Source organism: Benincasa hispida, chromosome 11 (assembly GCF_027475165.1).
Source record: "Benincasa hispida cultivar pf3 chromosome 11, pf3_genome.v1.1, whole genome shotgun sequence".
In the NCBI taxonomy this organism is placed as follows: Eukaryota; Viridiplantae; Streptophyta; class Magnoliopsida; order Cucurbitales; family Cucurbitaceae; genus Benincasa; species Benincasa hispida.
Window position 1 is genome coordinate 45,518,127 of NC_143488.1, and position 23,438 is coordinate 45,541,564.

Consider the following 23,438-nt stretch of genomic DNA (forward strand, 5'->3'; position numbering starts at 1 on the left):
TAATGAAGACTCTCTCTTATACTTCTTTAAGCTAATGTCAATCGAAAATCCACTTCCATTCAATGCAACTTAGATTCATTTCCTATCAAAACATTTATTCTCCATCAAACAAACCAATGATACTGATAATAATCATGAGAGCAACTCCACTTCTCAAATTTCGATCATTCCCGATTTCTCTCTCTTCCTTCCTATCAACATGTTTCGTTTTGTTTTCTTTCCTTTTTCTAAAGCATCTGCACGTTACTATATGTGCGAATTTTCAGAGCTATTTTAGTTAGATGACAAAGTAAGAAACAAAGTAAGAAATTTAGAGATAGAAAGTATATTTATAAGCATAATTTTTAATTAATTATCAATTGAGACTTCAATAACGGGGCTTTAACCACGAAGACCTAAATATTTTGACTAACACATTGATGACTCTGAATGAAGATACAACTTAGAACTTAAAACTCGTATTGAAAACTATAAAAGCATCTATGAAACACATTCAAAGAGTACGCTTCATATGTGTAAACAACACATTACATCGATATATATTTTTATATCATAATCATCATCATTAAAAATGACACACTATAGAGACAAACAAACAAAGCACTCATACATTGCCCATCATTCTGGAATCAGGATTCTGAACAAGCCAAATGGACGTAATCGCCTCGGGAAGAAGGGACATTTGACAATGAGGCCAAAATTTAATGAAAATAGAAAATAAAAAGTGATACATTTTGACAACATACATACAAGGGGACGGGATCCTAAAAACTATGCGCTTACAAAACGGTATTTATATGAAGAGCTTTAAGCAGAGATGTGGCCATTTGTTTCACCAACACTTGCCCACCAGACCGTTGTCCATCCCTGCGTTCCTCAATCAAATTCTGAAGTTTATGAGGTAAATCATTCTCCACAATCAACTGCTTGGGTCGTGGATGATGCTCATACACCGCCTGCCACACAACCGACATTGTACATTCAAATTTCAAATCAAACAACAAAAATATCGTCGACACTAAGTCACTATGGAATCCATTAGAAGCTACGTGAAACAGAAGACTGCACACATAAAGATCTCTTACCTTTATCAGTTTAAGTAGATTAAGCCGAGCAATCGCATCCTGGTGGTCCAGCCTCGCTATAAGCAATGGGGTCAATCCATTGACTGCCAATGTCGTATTGATTCGGGAAGATTTCCTGCAATGGGAAGTACATGTCCAGTTAATATTAATAAGAGCTCAAATATCAAAGGTAGTACTGAACCTGGTGTACTGTACGTCTTTATTTTCAGTTATCAGGTATTATGTTTGTAACCTTTGCGTTTTCTCTCTGGTATAGAAAGTGGCAGGAAGGGGTTGGAGTAATATACATGGTGTTTTTATATCATTGGATATAGAGAGAAGTTACGGATTTGCTAATCAGTAGTAACTTAAAGGCTACAGCGGTCACATTGAATAATTTTCTGAGAAAATACAGTCTACTATTAGGACATTTGACTGTAGGGCAATTAACCAGACAGATAAAAGGTACATACGTGATGATTTTCAAGAAAGGCTCCAATATATGTACAAAATGTTGTTCTGGACAGCACTGGAAAAACTTCACCAATTTCTGAACTGCATCCTTTTTCAGCAAAGCTTGTTCAACTTTTCGGTTGTCATTATCATGAGCCAAGCAAACAGCAATAGAATCCAATGCCGTGACAGACCAAAGCTCATCCTCAAGTAGGCTCAAATACACATCTAATCCACCGTGGGCTCTTAACTGCTCCCTAGAATTACGAGATGCATGGGCCATATCACACAGTAGAGGCAATGCATATTGTTTCAGAGGAGAGTCTGATATAATAAAATGCATCAAGTGTGGAATAATTCCATTTTCAGCTGCATATTCTTGTCTCCTCTTATTTATTTTGCACAAATTGAATAGTGCACTGAGGACCTACGGAGAATATAGCAAGGTAATGAAACTATTAATAAAGAACACTGTCAGTAAGAGTAAACACAGCACGAAACTTTGACAAGCAAAGAATTTTAAGCTAAAACAAGACAAGTATTATATACGTTCTAGTGGAAAATGTAATCACAGACTTGTAGAGAAAACAATCTAATAAGGTTTTAGGTCAACTTTTATAGAACTAGGGCAGAACCACACTAATGCAAGGAGAGACATCAGGTCCCCAAATGCCAGCTCTAAGAGATATACCCTTCTTTCATGAAAGATCAATTGAAATAAAAGGTTTTCATTTATTATTAAACTTTTACATCTAGCAGTTCAGACCAACGATCTTAGGAAACGTCACCTCAAATATTTTGTAATTGAGAGAAGACAGGCATCTGGCTAGAGCTGCTATACTACAGGCATTTCTAAGCAAAATACTGTGGGGAACTGGGAAACCTGAAGACCTAGACAACTAATAAACAAAATTATGACAAAACATAAAGCAAGGCCCTGACTTTCATGGTTTACAAATATTTGAGAAAGGACTTCATGAGAATCCATGACACACCTAAAGGCTATGAAGGATGGAAAGCGAGGCCCTGACTGTCATGGTTTCTCTGTCCCACAGAGGCCAATGAAAGCCAACGAAAATGAAGAAGGGGGATCAGAGAAGGCAAAACAGAAGCCAAAGAATGAATCTTCTTATCAGAAAAGACACGAAGAAATAAAGCATAGAAAGAAAATTCCCCAATCCACCAATCCTCCCAAGGGTGAACCTTTATGCTTTTCCAACCGAACATCCCAAAAATCAAGAGAGGGAAAAATTATAGCCCAACAAAAATCTGGAGATTTCTATTCGACCAATAAAACCACACTCTGCACCTCACACATAACGAATGGAAGCCATACCTTACAATAATCCTATGCCACACAGCATTAGACTCCAAGAAGAATTGCCACAACCGTTTTGCTAATAAAACCTTTAGGAAGTCCTAGACTTCCTACACCTAACCCTATTGTGGTAAAAAAATTTGAAAACACATCTCACCTTACGAGGAGGGATCCCCCACCTCAACCCCTTCCCACAAAAGTCCCTCATCACGTTCTCATTACCCTTCCTCATGGAAATCTACCTTCTAAATAACAATAAAAAATAACTAGGGAAGCCACTCAAGACTAGTTGGATAAGAACAACTGTTAATCTACCTTCTTGGAGAAGAAAGCCCTTCTCCAAGGACCCAAAACCATTCAAACCTTCTCCACCTCACGAATTTAGAAAGTACGACACCTCAAGTTAGCACCCAAGGAGGCCCTGAATAAGAGGAAAGGAAGTTGATTCACCTTAAACCCACAGTTTCCCAACCCCACAAACAGAAAAATCTTGGGGATGGGAAGACTTGACCGTTATCTTCTTCCCCTAACGTCACTAGCTTACTCAAGGCATCCACCATGGGGAGAAAGAGAAACGGTGAGAGGAAGTCTCCTTGCGTGAAGCCTCTATAAGCGAAAATCCTACTGGTCTCCTGTTGAGGAAAATGGAGAATTAACCAACCTAAAGTTCCAAATCCAAGATCTCCATTCTCACCAAAATCTTTTTCTCAAGGACTTTATCCACAAAGTCACAATCATGATCGTAGGCTCAATCTCATAAATAGCCTTTCCTCCTTTCTTGATACCCATCTTTCTTCCCAATCAGCTTGAAGCAAATATCTTCCTCCCATTTATCCCACATAATAATACTGGTTGTGCCCTTCGTTTACACTCTCCACATACAAGTGCTAATTTATGAATCATCCCAAGTGGGGGGAACATCTGACACTTTAACCCACAAATTCTTGAAGACTTGGCTTCTACCCTCGGCCATCATCATAGAATTCCAAGGCTTCAAACTTCACCACACAGGCAAGAATGGAGCCTCTTCCCAAGTCTAAAAAAGACTTCACACTTCCATTACCACATATAATAACAGCCATGTTTGCAAAAAATAAATAAATAAATAAATAAAAGAAAAGAAAAGAAAAGAAAAAAAAAAAAGAAAAGAAAAAAAGGGAAAAAGAAAAAAAAGCTCTCAGCTGTCTCTTCCCTAAAGCCTCCTCATCCATTGTTTCAACTCTACCCAATGATCTACCGCTTTCTCCAACATTCCGACTCTTCACATAAAGGTCAAATGAGAATCAAAAGCTCCCCTGTTTCTCCCCCTCAGCATCACCTCTCCATTCCCCCCTTTAACCAATTTTGCAAAAGGAGGTTTGTAATGTGCACTATAATGTGTGGGAAGATTTCCTGCCCTGTGAGAAGATCTTTTGCCATTAGTCGACTCTAGTGCAATGACACCCCCCCTCGAGTTTGAGATGGCTTGAAACCAAAACAAAGCCTATGAAAGTCATCTTTTCCTAAACATAGTCCCTACTCCCCACCACTAAGCAGCGAGCTCCACATAATCTATAACCCACGCAACTGCCCCTCACTGCAGTCTAATCCTAAAAACTTCTCCCCTAGCACCCCCAATCACCACCTTTTTACCCATCTCCCTCCAACTCTCATGAGGAGTGTAATTGAGAGAATCAGAATTAATGTATTCCATTCACTAAGATGATTTATATACAAGTGTACAAGGTAACTTAGTAAAAGTAGAAAGGCCATAAAGGATAACATGATTAACATATTGTCTAGCGCATAGGTTTCATAGCTATAAAGAGTGATCCTGAGGTCGAGAGTTCAAGCATCACTCACCGATAACATGACTAATATATTTACAATAATATAACCATACTAAAATAATATAAGCACTATAGAAGCACTATAACAAGGAGAGAAACTTTGTGACGTATGATTCATATATTTCCAAAGCCACACAATTCATTTTTTGAGATTTTTTTCTTATTAAAAGTAAGCACACCTCAGTGTGTATTTGTGACACCAGTGACCCTTCTTTGAGTTCAAGGTTTGGAATCAAATATTTAATTGCATCTGCTCGCTGAAGATTTTCTAAGCAATTTGGATCTGTTGATAGATGATTTATACACTTCAGTATCTACAAAATGAAAAACAAATGGAAGTACGGTTAGCAGAAAGTAGAAACCAGCTAGTTCAGAGTAACCCAACCAATGAATGGATGAAAACCTTCACGCTCACATACCTTCAAGAGAATTGGGGGCTCTACCCTATTGAACATCTGGAAAAGGCGATTAAGCAAACTTTGGCTGCACATATATGACTTCACAGTTGTATCTGCTTGAGCAAACTCAAGCAACAGATCAGCCACCTTCGCCAGGTATTCCCTTGCAACATCAGCATTCAGGGTTGAAACCATGTGCGAAAGAAGTCCAGAGGATGTTGCACTCCCTGGTCTAGCATTTAATACGCCCGAACCTGAAAGTACCCCGGATGCTGTCTGTGAAGCAATTCCAGATGTGGATGCAGCTCCTTCATTGGAAATCAGGGGCCCTAGCTTCTTTGCCGCCGTTTTAAGAGAAACCTTAGAAGTGGGGTCAAAATTTCCATTGTCTTTTCCACGTTGAGAAACCTCTGGAATGAAAAGAATCACAATAAGGTTCTTTGAAAGATACTCTCAAGCTACCAAAAATATTCTCATGAGAATGGAATATGTGCACACAAAGATTTATCAAAGCAAAATTCCCATACTTGATAGTTATGTCTAGGAAGCTTTAAAACTATTTATTAAGCACTAGCACCATAAATGTTTTGGTCCTTATGAACGTTTAACTTACAAAATGACATACAGGAAAAAGCTCTCAAAAAACTGTTAAGGTGCCCATATATGGCTTGCCCCCCAATATTTCTAACGCACCGAAGTTTAATCTCTATTTCTATGAGAAATAGAAAATCCAGTAATTAGGCAATTTGGTAATATCACTTCAATACACACACAATCAATCTATCTTGTAAGAAGGAAGAAAGAAACATGTTCACAAAAACAGAGATACTCACCAGCGAATTCTGCCATTAAAAAATCAGGCTCCCCATTTATCTTCTTTTCATTTGATGCATGCAATAGAGGCATTATAGTTTCATGTCTCTCCAGTCCAGAAAGTTGGCGCATGTACTCAAGCTGACCAGAAAAATGTCGAGACGGGGGTTCTTTGTCCAACAGACTTAGAAGGGGCCGAACTTGCTCTTGCTGAGTTGCCACCAATGTTGTAGGAAATCCATTAGATGCAGGTTCTACCAATTTCGGAGGCCTGTCTGTGGAAGTCCTATTAGAGTTGGCCATTCGCTCACTTCTCCATCTATCTGCATTTTCATGTTCTTTGGAAGCCAAGCCAGATGGTTCCTTGCTTGCTAAATGCAAAACTTTATCCAAAGATGCAAGCTCTGACGGTTTAGATCCCAAGGCTTCATTTGTGGCGTTGCTAGATTGGGGCCTATCAAAATCTGTGGAAAAGTGCCGGTGATCAGATTGATTGGTATCCGATCTTTGAGAATGTGAAGTTGAAGCCCTAGAAGGTTCTGGTGGTCCAGAAGACGGGTGATGATCAACTATTCCATGCCTGACCTTCAAAAGATCAGGTTGATCAGGCATAGGAAATGAGGCCTCATACTGGCTGAAGATAGGATGGCTAGGATCTAGTTGACCTGATCGTGGCCGTTGAGTTAAACCATCAACTGGATATCCCGCCCCAACTGTTATGGAAGCTAAGCGAGTTGCCTCGTTTAAGCTGTAGAGGGTGTTAATAAGCCTAAGCAGAATTCCACTTTTTGCTGCTATACGACAGAAACCATTTCTAAGAGTGGAACGCTGGAGCTTAAAAATCTGCCACATTCCATCAATAGCTAGGTGAACCATGTCCCTAGAAATACAATATTTACAAGTATGTGTAAGAAAAGAATAACAATAAAATTCAATGGAAAACCAAATAAATGAACCACAAACACATCAGATGAAAATAAATTTAATTTGTAAACAACCAACAAAACTAAATACTAAATGAGCAACTGAGGAAACATAGGTTAAAAATGCAAATGCATGATAGACCACAATCGCTTTAATTTTAACTCCATCAGAAGTGGAAACAAATCATAGAAATTTATGAGTAGTAACAGTGTTAATAAGTTCGATTTTCATAAACTAAAAACCAAAAACCAAATGGTGATCGAACAGGGCCTTAATTATTAAGACTTTACAGTGGAAACACATCAGCTCCAAATAAGCATTTTTATTTCATGTTATAGTTTGACTTCTTGATCCTAAGTTCGATCTTCATCTCATGGAAGTACTTCCTATCAAAACAAAGAAGGTTCAACATTATTATATATATAATACATAGAATTCTGCTCCATTTCTAATGGTTTATAGTTCTCAAATACGTCCCAATACTGCAAGAAAAGACTTACTACTCGTTAAACCCTATGCCTTTTTATACTATAAATGCTCAACTGTCGAAAAATGATATTTACGTACCTGTACTTTGCATAGTCTGCCTCTAAAAAGCTTACTAATACAGGTATTCCACGACATGCGACAAACATTTGCAATGTCAAGGAGCTGAAAATTTTTCAAACAAATCCTTGTTAAGAGAACAAATCCATATGCGGTCATAATAATAGAACAAAATTAAAACTTCAAACCTTGATTGACAAAGCTGCTGAAAGAAATAAGCTGCTTCCATACGAACTTCTCGGGGGCGATCAGGAACTGCAAAGCCCATTACCAGAGGAATCTGATAGTTACATAAGAAAATGACCAATATTGAGGTTCATTCACTAGTTCACCAAAAGGAGAAGAGTAAAATCATTAACAACTCGGGAGGATAAAAGATACATTCGATTATAATTGATTATAATAGACCGTGATACATTTTAGAAAGAAAAAAAAATGAAAATTTTATTTTCTTACTTACTGTTGTTTCTAATAAAAAAAAATGGATGTAGCACTCAGCTAATTACAAGAAAACCCTATCAACAGTTAGTTCGCTAGAAACTTCCATTTCTTGTTCAAAGAACAATAAAAAGATGACCCCTCAACAGCTAATTAGTTTTACGTATGATAGAATAGTGAGTACAATAAATAAGACGTAACCTCCATCAGATAACCAGCCACATATTCCTGGTCCAAAAATAGAGCTTCATTCTTCACTGGATATTCAAGCACACACAGATTGAAATGCTTACTCCAGTACTCAAGCTATATTAAGTATTCAAGTTCAAAATGGTACTGTGTAGAGTTGCATAAATGAACATAAATGCCAAAAGAAATTTAAACCAATTGAATAAATTAGTTTAGCTGATGATGTACCGAAGGAAAAGTTTAAACATTATTTGATGAACTGTGCCAGATGGAAATATTATTTGATTGTTACTTACTAGACCGACAAGACAGGCATTTTCTTGGAAGTCAACATTATCCTTAACTATCTGATTTATAAGCTGGAGCACTGAACATATAATCTGCAATAATGAAAGGCAAGTTCTATAAAGTGATTAAGCAAACTAAAAAATCATTGGAAAAAAATGAGATAAATACAAAAACCATACACGAGTTTTAGGAACTTCAAGCAACTCCGTTAATGGGAGAAGACCATGTTGTGTAACATATACAATTTTCTGCTCAGGTCTTTGATGAAAGATAGCAATTAGTTTTTGACAGGCAGATACAATTACATCTTCGGGTTCATCAGGTCTCAATGACCCAACTAATCTGCCAAATTCAACAGCCTACCAACAGAGAAAGGGAAGATAAGAAATGGAAAATAACAACCCTATTCATGTTCAAGTAAAATAAACTAAACACATTATACACTTAGTTTTCATTAGGAAATAAACATAATCGAAGAAAAAAAGATAACTGAAAAGTAATTTCTAATGCTACACTCTTAAGTATCAGAATGAATGGACTTCCTAGAGTCGAAAGAACAGAGTACCTGCAAAGGAAAAAGGGTTTCTCCGGGCAACTTCTCATCAAAAACCTAATTAAATGAATCACAAGGCTATCAGTTGTGGAGGCAATTAAAGAATATTAGAATTCTACCCATACTATTATTATACTGTAACATACATACCAAACCATCGATATCAATATCGTCGTCCTTTAAAACACCCATCACTAGTCGAAGCAGGTCACCCCCACCACTTGCCTGTCCCATTTCATTTTCCATTTGTTTTTGAGCAATTGTAGCCCTCAACTTTGTGGCCAGGTCATTTTTCCCACCATCATTTACTGGCACATTACCCATGTTTGATTGTAGAGTAGATAGAGATGTTGATGCTCCAGCAGCTTGATCCCCGGGTTGCTTATCTAGAGGTTGGAATAAATCATCTAAGGAAGCATCTCCAGGAGTGTCACTAAATTTACTCAGTTCATCTCCTCCCAAAGCAGTCGACATCTTCGATGCCTTCAAACATAACAATTGCACCAATCCATAAGTTTTGTTTTAATATATGATAAAAGACATTGCAGTCAAATATCTGATATATTTCGTAATTTTTTTTGTAAGAAACAAAAGTGAGATGCACTAGAAAAGAGGGGGAAATAGCCTAGCGGCCATCGACAAATTTACCAGCAAAGAGTCTTGGAATTTTTAGTAAACATGAGGAAAATAAAGTTTAAACAATAGATCATAATGAGAAGTTTAAGTAACATATATGTCAACTTATCTTTTTATAACTAGCAAACCTAAGGAATTAACACTGTACCTTTTGAAAACTATTGTCCTGACTGTCAGGTTCAAAACCAAATGATCTCCTTCCAGATGTTGTAGAAGTTTCTCTCTCTCCATGTTTTCTAGAAGCATCTTTCCTTAATTCTGCCAATGGCACTTCACCATTCATTATCACTTCATCATGGGCTCTACCATGAGATTCATGAAACTCAGTCGGCTCAGAGGTGGTAAGTCTGCCAGAACCAGTTAGAAGAGATGAATTTTCATGAATGGATAAGGTAGGAACTTGATCCAATAGGGTATCTTCTTCTAGACTTTCTCCTTCCTCAACAAAATGAGGGCCTGAAGCAAAATGCTTTTGGGACTTGCTTGCATCATTGGCAACATTTGATGACAACTCCTTCCCTGAATCCTGGAATAATGACTATCCAACTTACCAAAGAGATGCAAAAATTCAATAGAAACTTTGAAGAAGAAACTATTGTTGAATTCAGAAATAAAGTCACTTAATAATATAAAACTCTCACATCTTTAAAATCAGAATCAGTGACTTCATTTTTCTCTGCCGAAGGGCTTTCACAAGAGTTTTGATTGTCTCCATTAGAAATTTCTGCTTCAATTGATCCATCTTGTTGAGTGTTTCTGCCATAAGGAAAAGGGTTCAAATGATTAGGGTCATATACTACTCTTCCTACAATGCTCATACATGAAGTGCTTCATTTCAGACCAATTCTATTATTAACCGAAGTTTTGGATAAACCCAGATAGAAAATGGCACATATCTTTTCCTGCATAAATTTCATGCAAATTCTCTATATCTGAAGTTAATTCTAGTGTCAAACTGTTATTCCCAGATCTGGTCCTACTACACAAATCAGATTAGGGACATTGTCATAGGGTACCAGACATGCTCCAGTGTAGCATTGACAGGGCTCAAAAGTGGAGATGAAAAAAGAGTATCTAAGGCCCCATTTGGTATGTTTTGGTTATCTATTTTTAAAAATTATACTTGTTTTCTTACTTTTTTTGGTAAGCTTCTCACCTTTAAAACACACTTGAATTTAAAGTCAAATTTAAGAACAAAACAGAGTATTTAAAAACTACTTTTTCTTTTAGTTATCAAATTTTGGCTTGGTTTCAAAATTGTCTTTCATATTGACTTGAATTTCAATTATATAAAAAGGCTAATGACTACCTTAATGTGCCACTATGACGAAGAGAAGAATGCAAAGCCCGCCGACAGTTCTGTATCCAAGGATGAGAGAGCAAAGTTTTTGCATCAGGTCTTTGCCTAGCATCCTGCACAAAGAGGACATCAATCTATTCATCCACTCCAAAATACACTAACAAAGAGATGTAATTCCATCCCATTTCAAATAAGATACAACCAGCCAGAAGAATTCCAAACCACTTTAAAATTAAAGTTAAAAAGTACACCAAATCACAAATGAACACAGACCATTAATACCCAAACAAAATAGACTTTGGAAACTACTTTATAAGATCCACGATTACAGAGTCTGATATAATTGGTAAATTATTTTAATAAGAGTGTTTTTTGTATCGACTTTTTTCATCAAATTCCAGTTTTATTGTCCTAAAAAAGATGCTTATCCATGTTTTTCTCTGAAGGATTCTACATGCACTGATGATCTATTCTCCAAATTTACTAGTAGTAGTTTTAGCACATTTGAGTATCCCAATCCCCTCAGAATCATCTCTCCAGGGTGTTTTAAAGCTGGATAAAGAGATGCCAAATTTGTTTTACATTCTAGACAAGACTATAGTTCATAGACATATGCATTCATCAGGTTAAGGAGTTATGCATTCATCAGGCTAAGGAGTTATCACTATTCAGAAAAATATGAACTCATTTGCGAGCTTCATATGTGTTCTATGCCAGCAGAACCAGAATTATCATTCAGTGTGTACAATGTTCGAGTTAAACTGTATTCCAAGGAAGTGCTTTTTCTTGGGGATGAAAGCTTCACTACATCCCTTGACCTCGTTTGATGAGAAATTATTTGAAAAGTGGAAAGGGGTGCTCGTGGGTTGGGTTGGGTCGGGTCTGGTCTAAGAAGTACTTCAACCCAACCCAATTGTTCAAATTGTAAATTTCTTCGACCCAAATAACCCTTATTAAAATATGAACCCAACCCAACTCAACCATAAAATATTTGGGTTGGGTTGGTTCAGGTTACTCGGGTCATTTAAATTTTTGTTCTAAAAATAAGTAAAATGAGTAGAAATTTGATTTAATTATTTTTATATATTGAATTAAGATTAACAACTCAATTTCAATTTATATAATGCAAATTTTCTTTCCAAAGTGCTAAAAAACTTTTTTTATGAGTTGTTAGAGAATAAATTATCTAAAAAGTAATGAAATTAAATAAAACAAAAATAAATATAAGTACATATAATTGAATCCTAAGTAAAAATATATATATATATACATTTTAAAATAAATAATAAGTTCGGGTTAGTTCGGGTTGGTTTGAGTTACTTTAGGTGAACCCTTGAACCAACACAACCCAAAAAAAATTCATTTATTTGAACCCAACCCAACCCAAACAACACGAGTTGGATTGGGTTGATCGATTTTTTCGGGTCATCGAGTTTTTTTCCCCTAATAGAATGCTACCAGCTTGTGGCATATCTAGGATGTAACTTCAACTCATTTATTTATTTGTTCCTTTTCTGTAAAGAATAATTCTTTCATCATGAAAGATGAAAGTATAAGATAAACATCCAAAAGCACGTACTTTGGTCAATTAAAATGTGGTTTATAACAGTTGATGTTTCACAGAGTTTAATCACCTTCGGTCTTAAATACGTTCTTTTAGTTTTGTTTCTTGATGGTAATTGGTATAGGACACTGTGTATGGTTCTATCCTGCTTGAAACGCCGTCTGTCATACCTAACAGACACTAGGAAGTTAGAAGACCTACAATGCATTTTTTGGCCTTCTCACGCACCTTATAGAATTTCCAAAAGCCATAAATAAAATTTTAAGAGTTGTATACAAGAAAAGAACAGCCCTATTTTTTTGTTTGGAGACGGAAAAAATAATAAAGAAGCCCTAGAAAGCAGATGTTCAAACATATAATTTAATTCATTTAATTATAGAAATCCTGGCAAACCTTCTTAAAGCACTGGCGTAAAAAATCAGTGATATCTGGTGATAGGCTATCCGGAATTGGAGGATGCTTGTCCTGGAGATTGGTGAATAGTACAATGACAACATAAGGAAAAGATTTATCATCAAGGTCAATGTCCAAATAAAAAACCAATAATGTATACATCATGAACAAAAAAAAAATCATAATTATTACAATTATATATATATATATATATATAAAGACATGGGCTTCTCACTTACAAACAACTTCCCACCTAAAGTCTGATCTAGTTTATTTTATAAACATGAAACAAAATTTTCATTGCTAACTGAAAAGTTACAAACAAGTCAACTGCAAAAATATAACGTAATAATGAAAAACTAGAAAAGTCAGACAAGAAAGCTAAACCGCAAAGATTCAAGAACCCTCCCTAATTGTGTCGCACAACAAGTGTTGCAGATATAGTTTCAAATTACAATGAACATCAAATTAAAAAGTACTCAGTAAGTTGTTGCTTATCCCCAGTCGGCTAGGAAACAAAGCATTTTATCAATACAATGAAATTACAAACAAAGCAAATTCCTATTGGTAAGATTACAAGAAACTACTTCATTGCGCTACGAGGGAGGACAAATTATAATTACAAAAAGGGGCTCCATTTACACCAAGACATAGTAGAGCTTTGTAGTTTCTTTAAAAGATAAGAGCTAGGAAGCATAGATACTTCTAATTGTGCAAAGAATCGGTATCAAATATGTATTTGATACAGATACGTCCAAATACGTGTCTAATACGTGATTTGAAGTATTTGAATTTTTACTCTTTTTTTTTTTTTAATTTTCAGATACGGATAACCTCTTCCGGATACGTGATGGGGATACACTGGGTCATTTTTTTTTTCAAATTTAAGCCCAACCATTTAAAAAACCCAACGAACAACCTATTTTAATCAAAAGTCTACTTAGATCTAGCAATTCAAAAGAAAATAAATTAAAAATGAAATAATAAAAATAGAAAAGGTAAAAGAAAAAAACCCTAATAGTGATTAGAACTTCATTCTCTTCTCTCTCACTAACTAAATCATTATTCAGACCACCTCCCCCTTCATATTCCCAACTTCATTCTTCAATTTTCATCTCCTACTTCTTCCCTGTTGTCTACTCTAGTCGCTCAACCACCACTTCATGCTGCTGGATTTTTTTTCCACTCTTTTCTCAAATCTACTTTAGTCTAACTTAAAATGAGTATTATAATAATTAGCAGGTCATATATATATATATATATGAAATAACGTATCCCTATCTTAGTATTTTAGAAATTGGCGTATCATCTTATCTTATTGTATCTGTTGAAATTATATTTTAGCCCTAAGGGCGTTTGTCTTTTATCAGTCTAGGGGTTCTCATTGTTTGGTTATTTATACCTGTTCCTGTATTGTGTACTGTGTATCTGAATTAAAAATAAAAACTCTTATCGTGGTTTTTTCTCCCTGGTCTAGGGTTTTCCACGTAACTCTGGTGTTTTCATTTCTTCCCTAATTTTTCAAGATGGTATCAGAGCATGGTGATGAGAACGTCGCTGGAATAGAAGAGATTCAGTCATCGACTCTAGTAGGGGATGGAACTCCAAGAGAAAATTCTAACAGTACTGAAATTAGGGCTACCGTCGACCAATATCTACGGTCATTACTTGGACCGATTCAAATCCAACCAGCCCTAATAGATCCAGTCATCACTGCCGTCGGAGGACCCCTGCCACTGTCGTCGAGACTCGACCATCCACTACTAGTCCAACCCAGATCTGCCGAGCGTATGCCTTCGACGACCTCTGTGTTCCAGCCGCCGGTTTTTTCAGATCGCTGCCCCGATTCCGCTCCAGATCCCGCCGGCGGAAACTTTCCAAGTCAGTCGTCTTCCCTTCCTCCGGTTTTTTCCCTTTCGGCGTTACCCAGCTCTTCCTACCCTCCGAACACACCCGATCTCATTGGTCTCCACCTGGTCCAGAACCCATGTGTCTTCCAAACCTTCCGAATACGCTTGATATGTCAGGCTACCAGAACCCACAACACCACTTGAACCAGGCGGTCCAGCCAAACCTGGTCCAACTGAACCCCTAACAACAAATTCTTGTCTCCCGCTATTTGCCCTCTGGTCAACCAGCTCCTCCCATTGGTTTTCCCACACTAACAGAAACGATATCTTCAGGGGTCTATGGGCAGAAACAACCTACAATGATTCATGGTAGGACTGTTAGTGTTCAACAGCAACTGGCCAACCTTCAGCAGCAAATTTCTGCACTTGGGCAGCCGTTAGATCTTCGGCCAATCCATCAACAGATTTTCTACCAGATACATACCCGGGGGTTCCGTTATGTTCAAAAACTCCGGTAACTACTTACCCTACTCTACCTTTCACAAACATTATGTCTGGGTCTGTAGGCAATTCTGCAGGAATTTCTATTAGCGAAAAACTTAATGGACAGAATTACTTTTCTTAGTCACAATCTGTGAGGATGGTTCTCGAGGGGCAGCACAAGTTCGGGTACCTAACAGGGGAAATACCCAGACCAAACCCTGGGAATCCTCAGGAACGGATATGGAAGGGGGAGGATTCTCTCCTTCGCTCAATTTTAATAAATAGTATGGAGCCTCAGATCGGGAAACCTCTTCTTTACTCAGCTTCTGCTTGGGATATCTAGGAAGCTGTCCAGAAACTTTATTCGAAGAGGCAGAATGCTTCACGTCTTTATACCTTGAGAAAACAGGTGCATGAAAGCAGGGGACACTCGACGTAACATCCTATTTCAATAAATTATCACTGTTGCGGCAAGAGATGGATCTATGTCGAGAAATAGTTTGGAATTGTCCAGTTGACAGGGTTCAGTATTCGAAGATTGAGGAAGTTGACCGTATTTATGATTTTCTGGTTGGCTTAAACTCGAAGTTTGATGGTGTTCGGAGCCGAATTTTGGGACAAAGACCAATGTCGTCCCTGATGGAAGTTTGCTCAAAGGTCAGATTGGAAGAAGATCGAACCAGTGCTATGAATGGTACCATGCCTAATACCCTGGACTCTGCTACGTTTGGAGTCAAGTCATCGGGTTCAGAAAATGACAAACAGAATGGAAAGAACTCTCCAATTTGTGAGCATTGCAAGAAACCATAGCATACGAAAGATCAATACTGGAAATTACATGGCCGACCTCCAAATGGCAAGCAGTGTCCTCCGAACGACAAATATAAGTCCGATCGAGCCTTCGTTAGTGAAGCAGTTGATGGTGCCCCTCTAGGGACAAGCTAGGTGGATCCAGGTACGGTCGGAATCGGCAATATTGCACATTCAGGTACTCCCCATTCCTTTAGTTTCTTTGTTGAGGGAGATGAATCCTGGATCCTTGATTCCGAAGCAACGAACCATCTAATTGGATCATCTGACCAATTCCTCTCCTATTATCCAAGTGCTGGAAATGAGAGAATAAGAATTGCAGATGGGTCATTTGCCCCCGTTGCAGGAAAGGGTCACTTATCCCCAATTCAAGGACTGATTTTGCATAATGTCTTACATGTGCCAAAAATATCGTATAATTTGCTATCAATTAGTAAGTTAACCAGAGATTTGAACTGCAAAGTTGTGTTCTCACCAGATAATGTTTCGTTTCAAGACCTGAGCTCGAGAAGATGATTGGCACTGCCCGGCACAATAGGGGGCTCTATTTTCTTTCCGAAGATGCTTCTTTTAGGAGTTTATCTAGCACTTGTTTACTGTCTTCTCTTACTGTTTCTGAAACTGATTTCTTATTATGGCATTTTCGTCATGGACATCCAAACTTTCATTATATGAAATATCTATTTCCCCATTTATTTCGTAATGTGAATGTGTCATCTTTGTGATGTTTGTATCCGTGCTAAGCAGCCTAGGGCGTCTTTTACCTCACAACTCTACAACCTTCCCGGCCCTTCCACCTGATATATAGTGACGTTTGGGGCCCTTCGAATGTCACAACGGTATCAGGTAAACGGCGGTTCGTTACCTTCATCGATGATCACACTCGTCTTACATGGGTGTTTCTCCTTATAGACAAGTCTGAAGTGACGACGGTCTTTCAACAGTTTTACACCACCGTCGAAACCCAGTTCAATACCAAAATCGCCATTCTTCGAAGTGACAATGGGCGTGAATTTGTTAATCAGACCCTTCGTGAGTTCTTAAACTCTAAAGGAATTGTCCACCAAAATTCCTGTGCCTATACACCTCAGCAGAATGGGGTGGCCGAACGGAAAAATCGCCACCTCATTGAAGTAGCCCGATCCCTCATGATACCTGCATCCTTACCCTCGTATCTATGGGGAGATGTTGTTCTTACTGCAGCTCATCTCATAAATCAGATACCCACCCGTGTGCTCAAATTCCAAACCCCCTTAGAACAATTTTAAAGAATCCATCTCGTCCACTCGCCTTTTCCCTGATGTTCCTCTTAAAGTTTTTGGGTGCACCGTGTTCGTCCATAATCATGGTCCTCACCAAAGTAAATTTGCTCCTAGGGCCCAAAAATGTGTCTTTGTTGGGTATCCGCTCCATCAACAGAGCTACAAGTGCTTTCAGCCTTCCTCTCAAAAGTATTTTGTCACCATGGATGTCACATTTCTGGAGGACAAGCCCTTCTTTCTCGTTAGTCCTCTTCAGGGGGAGACTTTAAGTGAAGAGGCTAACACTTCCACCTACTCTGTTCCCTTAGACTTGTTTCCCGAACCTATCCCTGAAACAGAAACAAATGAACCTATCCTCCATACAAAACAAGTGCCTTGGATAACCTACTATAGGAAGCATCTCTGAAAGAAAATAGTTCCCGAAATTGTTTCCCTGTTGCTCCGTCGGAAGGTATTCAAGAGTCAGAACCGGAACCAGCTCAGGTTCAAGGTACCCCTAGTCATAATGACAATGAGCATGTTGAAGGTGATATATGGGACTCAGGCGAAGTCAGGGATGATGAAAGTGAAGTCAGGGATGATGGTAGTAATGAAGCGCCCAATGGTGCTCAGGGGACTGAAAATGAACAACAATTGGGTACAGATCAACAGGTTGACAAGACCAATGAGATTGAGGTTGATGCTACATTAGATTTGCCGATAGCTCTGCGAAAAGGTACTAGGTCGTGCACCAAACACTCTATGACAAGCTTCTTGTCTTATAGTAACCTGTCTACGAGATTTAGAGTTTTCACCACCAGCCTGGATAATGTGATAATTCCAGGCAATGTGCACAAGGCTCTAGAAATTCCTGAATGGCGAGGTGCAATTATGGAGGAAATGCGGGCCCTTAAGACTAACAAAACGTGGAATCTGGTTAGTCTTCCGAGAGGTCACAAAACCATAGGGTGCAAGTGGGTTTTTACTGTCAGATGGAACTCTCGACAGATATAAGGCCAGATTGGTTGCAAAAGGATTCACTCAGACGTATGGAATGGATTACTCAGAAAGCTTCTCACCTGTGGCAAAACTTAACACTATTCGTGTCCTCCTTTCTGTGGCTGTTAATCAAGACTGGCCTTTCCATCCGTTGGATGTGAAAAATGCGTTCCTGAATGGTGAATTGGAAGAAAAGGTTTATATGAACCCATCTCCAGGTTTTGACGCACAGTTTGGCAATCAGGTGTGCAAATTTAAAAAATCCTTGTATGGACTGAAGCAGTCCCCTAGAGCTTGGTTCGATCGATTCACCACCTTTGTTAAATCTCAGGGGTTTGTTTAAGGGCATTCAGATCACACCTTGTTCACTAAGAAGTCAGCACCAGGAAAAATGGCAGTATTGATTGTCTATGTTGATAATATTATACTATCAGGAGATGATTCAGCAGAGATTGACAGGTTGAAACGACGAATGGCAGATGAGTTTGAGATAAAAGATCGCAACACCAGGATAAAAGATCAGTAGAAGGGATCTCAGTGTCTCAGAGGAAATACACACTCGATTTGTTGAAAGAGACTGGAATGATAGGGTGTAAACCTGCAGATACACCTGTAGAAGCCAACCTCAATCTGATAGAGTCAGCAGATGATGTTCCTGTAAACAAAGAGAGATATCAACGGCTTGTGGGGAAACTGATATATCTGTCACATACCAGACCTGATATATCATATGCAGTTAGCTTGATCAGTCAGTTCATGCAGGCTCCGTATGAAAGACACATGGAGGCAGTCACACGGATCTTGAGGTATCTGAAGTCTTCTCCTGGAAATGGCTTTCAGAAAGCATGATAAAAGGTGTATCGAGGCCTACACAGATTTTGACTGGGCCAGTTCTGTTACAGATAGGAAATCTACCTCGGGATACTGTACCTTTGTGTGGGGAAACTTAGTTACCTGGAGAAGTAAGAAGCAAGGCGTTGTGGCTAGAAGCAGTGCCAAAGCCGAATACAGGGCTATGAGCTTGGGTATACGTGAAGAGATTTGGTTGAAGAAGGTTATGGTAGATCTACATCAAGAAAGTCATGACCCGATGAGACTTTACTGCGATAACAAGGCTGCCATTAACATTGCACACAATCCAGTTCAACATGACAGAACCAAACACGTTGAGATTGACCGATACTTCATCAAAGAAAAACTGGATAACGGTAGCATTAGCATTCCTTATGTTCCGTCCAGCCAACAAGTTGCTGATGTTCTCACCAAAGGGTTACCCAGACAGACTTTTGACACCTGTGTTAGCAAGTTGGGTTTCATTGACATCTACGCCCCAACTTGGGAAGTGTTGAAATTATATTTGAGCCCTAAGGGCGTTTTTGTCTTTTATCAGTCTAGGGTTTCTCATTGTTTGGTTATTTATACATGTTCCTGTATTGTGTACTGTGTATCTGAATTAAAAATAAAAACTCTTATCGTGGTTTTTTCTCCCTGGTCTAGGGTTTACCACGTAACTCTGGTGTTTTCTTTTCTTCCCTAACTTTTCAAGAGTATCTGTATCCGTGTCTGTACTTCTTAGGATAAGAGTGGAGCTTTGTAATTTTGTTCTTTATAATTGAAAATACGAGAATTCCACTTCATCCAATAAGAAACCAAGAGGGGTATCTTGAATTAGCTCCCTTGATCCCGACATAATCCATAGAAGGAATTTGACAAGTGACGAAATCCACGAATGGACCACATTGCAATTTGAAATTATTTCCCTTGTTCTCAACAATAGGAAGGATCTTCGGCAGCGGAGTGTTAATAGCAATGGGGGGATTAACATTAACTCTTTTATACTTTTAATTGCAAAACAGAGAGCACACATCCCTCAGGTGCTAATCATGAAAATTTAGAAGGCAAAATTTCCTTAAAAGGTCAACACTTCCTCAATCATAATTTCATTGATGGTATGAAATTACAAAAGGGGCAACATATGAAGTGAGAAATTACATAACGATATTCCATTGAGATATAAGGGAGGTAAGATTGTAACCACAAAAAAAGGAAGTGAATTTACACCACGATTTGAGATGGATACAAAAGGTGATAAAAAATTGAGTGGATTTCGTTTCTCTATCTTCAAAAATAGGATGGTTCCATTTATTCCAGGTAAGCCAAAAGTAGTCTTTGATGATGTAGGTCCACACAATCGCTTTCTCATTCTTAAACAGATGGTCAATAAGAAGCATATTCAAGAGGATGAGTGGTTCATTAAGAAAAATAACATCATAGTTGAAGCAGGATAAAATCCTCACCCAAAAAGATTAGGCCAAGTCACAAAATACCAAAATGTGCATAATGGTTTTACCACATTGGTGACAGGGAACCCACCAGCTCGGGGCATACACTATCCAAGGAGCATTTTTTATAAGAACATGAGTCATATTAATGCTTCCATAACTGATCTCCAAAGAAAGAACCAAATTTATTTTTGGGATGGGACCTTTCTATATATTCTTATATAGATCAGAATTCTGATCATTACCACATGAGGCAAGGTGTTGGGTGAGTGCTAGTAAATTGACGACTTGTCAAGGATCTTCCATTTGTCATCCACTGAAGGTCTATTAGAGGGCTGAAGCAATGTTGATAAAATAGACCATTCAACTATTCAAGAATCTCAGATTCATCAGTTATGGAAAAGAATTATTAAGGGGAGCAGGTCCACCCAAGTATCATTTCAGAAGGATGTGGTTGCACCATTGCCAATAACATGGGCAAGATTTTCATGAATGAGATCGATCTGTTCAGCGATGTATATCCATGGGCCTTTAGAATGCTTAAAGAATCTACCTTGTGGTTGTAGGGGGAAGCTATATTTCACATCAATAAGGCATCTCCAAAGGGCATCATTCTCAGATTGATGTCTCCAAATCCACCTTGCCAAAAGAGTTTTGTTCTTTAAATCAGTCAAACCGACACCCCCTTCAAAAATAGGGAGTTGTGCTTTTTACCATTTTACGAAGTGAATACCTCTTTTATCATTATGATCGTTCCAAAGGAAATTTCTGAAAGCTTCTCAATCCAATCAGCAGCATTGGAGGACATCTTAAACAGAGAGAGGAAATGAATTTCCATAATCATTTCTTCAAAAGGGGCATCGTTCCTCTGTCTGAAGAATGCGTGCCCAAGGCCTCCCAAAATGGAGGGTGGTAAAGAGACCTATTTCCAAGTAACCTTGTCCATACCACCATTCCTTAAGTCCCTAATCAACTTCTCCAAAATGTTAATGGCTTTGACAGGGCAAGAAAAAGAGAGATAGCAAATGGGCAAACTGTTTAAAACCAATTGAGCCAATGCCAATCTCTACCTATTGAAATTTGCAAGCTCCATATATCTGGTTTCTCTCTAGGTCTATCCACCATCGGCTCTTCCAACTTTTTTTATTTTTTTATTTATTCTATTTATTTATTATTATTATTCTTTTTATAAGAACGACTTTCATTGAGAAAAAAAAATGAAAGAATACAAGGACAACAAAAAACACCCCACCCATAAAAGCAACTCACTACATGAAGGGAGTCCAACTTTGCAAAATAACTCCTGTAAAATAATTACAAAAGGTCTTTGAAACCAAAGCCCACAAAGAAACATGAAAGCGAACCAGAGACGAGACCTCACTAGGGTCTTTATCCACTCCCCTAAAAGTCCTACTACTTCGCTCCCCCACAAAACCCACACAATCGCACACACCATTGGCTCTTCCAATTGTAATCCCAAGGGGAACACCAAGGTACAAAAAGGTATAACTTCCATCTTACACCCTATGTGGGAAGTCTTGGATAGATTCAGACAATCCCAAGCCCAACTAAGATGGTATGAGAACTTGAGCACATGAAGCACGCACATAGATGTGATTGAGAAAAAAAATTAAGAAATGGCACGCTGTTAAAAGGAACAACTAAGATTGTATGAAGCATTCCTACGCTAAGAGAGAAGACAGTACAGAACATGAATAATCCTAAAGTGGCAAGAATAGAAGTCACTATACCTGTACAATCCGAAAGAGAGCAGGCATAGGTTGTAGATCATAATATGGAGGTACGCATGTAAGTAGTTCAATCACAGTACATCCAACACTCCATATGTCAGAAGCGGCACAAACTCCTGACATTTCAATTACCTGAAACGAAAGTAACATCAAAAGACCATCAAGTAAAACTTTTTAGATGTACTAAAAAAAAAAAAAGGTAAAAGTAAAATCTTTAGAAGAACCAAAGGAAAGTTAAAACGAACTATCTCAAGCTTAGTCTACCAAGGTAAAGTTTCAAGTCATTTAGTAACTTGTCACTACTCTGTTGGTCCTTCAAATGAAAATCTTCGAGCAGTGTAAGAAATCTAAAAACTTTATACACAAAAATGAATAGAAAATTAATTCATACCTCAGGTGCCATCCAGTAAGGTGTTCCAACAACTGAATGAGTATTAACATCGGCCTCTGTTAATTTTGTTGCAACACCAAAATCAGCAAGTTTCACAAGGCCCTGTATATAACCAATCACCTTTAAAATTTAATACACCATAAAAGAGGAAAGAATCATGGATGCAAACATGGGACAGGGCACACAACATTGTTGACAATAAGAACTGTAATCTGACTTCATAATAACTGAAAATGCAACAACATAGAGGCTTTGCATATGGGAAAATCACTTGATAGGAGTGCAACTGCATCGCTTAACACATGAAAACGCTCAAGACAAATGGTGTTCAATTTCTGTTCAACTACATGGGCGTGAATGTGAAACATTACCTAAGCAGCAAAAATACTTGGTTTGGAAACAGAAAAGTGGTTCTGTCTTAGCTCAAATGTTGCTGGGATACATGAATACTCTAACCTTGTCCCTATGGACTTTGGTGAGACTTGAGCTTCACTCTAATGAAAGGCACACAAACGGCACAACATAAACATTATGAAGTCTAATTTTTTAGAACTCAATGACACAGATGTATAATTGAGAATTCTAATTGATCAATGGGGAAGTGGTGAATTTAGTAGTTAAGATATACAAGTTAGAACTCAAGGACACAGTTGTACAACCTAGACTCCTTCAAACGAGTTTACAATTTTTAGTTTTGAGTTACGCAATAATATCAAAAAGTATTTGATACAAGGGAGGTCTACCTTTGTTGCTCTTCAAATACAAATGAAAAGGTGTTCCTTTATCAAAAGCCAACTTAGACAAAGGAACATAGATTTCTATATAGAATTAACTATAATGGTATTCTTCTTCTTCTGATTATCTTTTTAATAGGAAACAAAACTTCATTAAGGAGAAAACAACCTAGGGCCAGGGAAAAACATAA

The 23,438-nt window shown here is 38.0% G+C and overlaps 1 protein-coding gene across 1 annotated transcript in view; it reads right to left on the reverse strand.

The window, feature by feature from the left end:
* Nucleotides 1-512: 512 nt before the first annotated feature.
* Nucleotides 513-23,438, reverse strand: part of LOC120090135 (MAP3K epsilon protein kinase 1-like) — a 33,574-nt gene continuing 10,648 nt past the window's right edge. Inside the window, exons 7-24 of the mRNA XM_039047654.2 lie at nt 22,514-22,615; nt 22,123-22,254; nt 12,707-12,778; nt 10,759-10,862; nt 10,091-10,205; nt 9,598-9,975; nt 8,964-9,296; nt 8,826-8,870; nt 8,440-8,619; nt 8,269-8,352; nt 7,534-7,625; nt 7,367-7,450; nt 5,896-6,755; nt 5,084-5,472; nt 4,844-4,978; nt 1,538-1,944; nt 1,086-1,200; nt 513-956 (exon numbers count right to left, since the gene is read on the reverse strand). Of these exons, the coding sequence (XP_038903582.1) occupies nt 780-956; nt 1,086-1,200; nt 1,538-1,944; nt 4,844-4,978; nt 5,084-5,472; nt 5,896-6,755; nt 7,367-7,450; nt 7,534-7,625; nt 8,269-8,352; nt 8,440-8,619; nt 8,826-8,870; nt 8,964-9,296; nt 9,598-9,975; nt 10,091-10,205; nt 10,759-10,862; nt 12,707-12,778; nt 22,123-22,254; nt 22,514-22,615 (3,804 nt within the window). The 3' untranslated portion in view covers nt 513-779. The remainder of the gene's footprint in view (nt 957-1,085; nt 1,201-1,537; nt 1,945-4,843; nt 4,979-5,083; nt 5,473-5,895; nt 6,756-7,366; nt 7,451-7,533; nt 7,626-8,268; nt 8,353-8,439; nt 8,620-8,825; nt 8,871-8,963; nt 9,297-9,597; nt 9,976-10,090; nt 10,206-10,758; nt 10,863-12,706; nt 12,779-22,122; nt 22,255-22,513; nt 22,616-23,438) is intronic.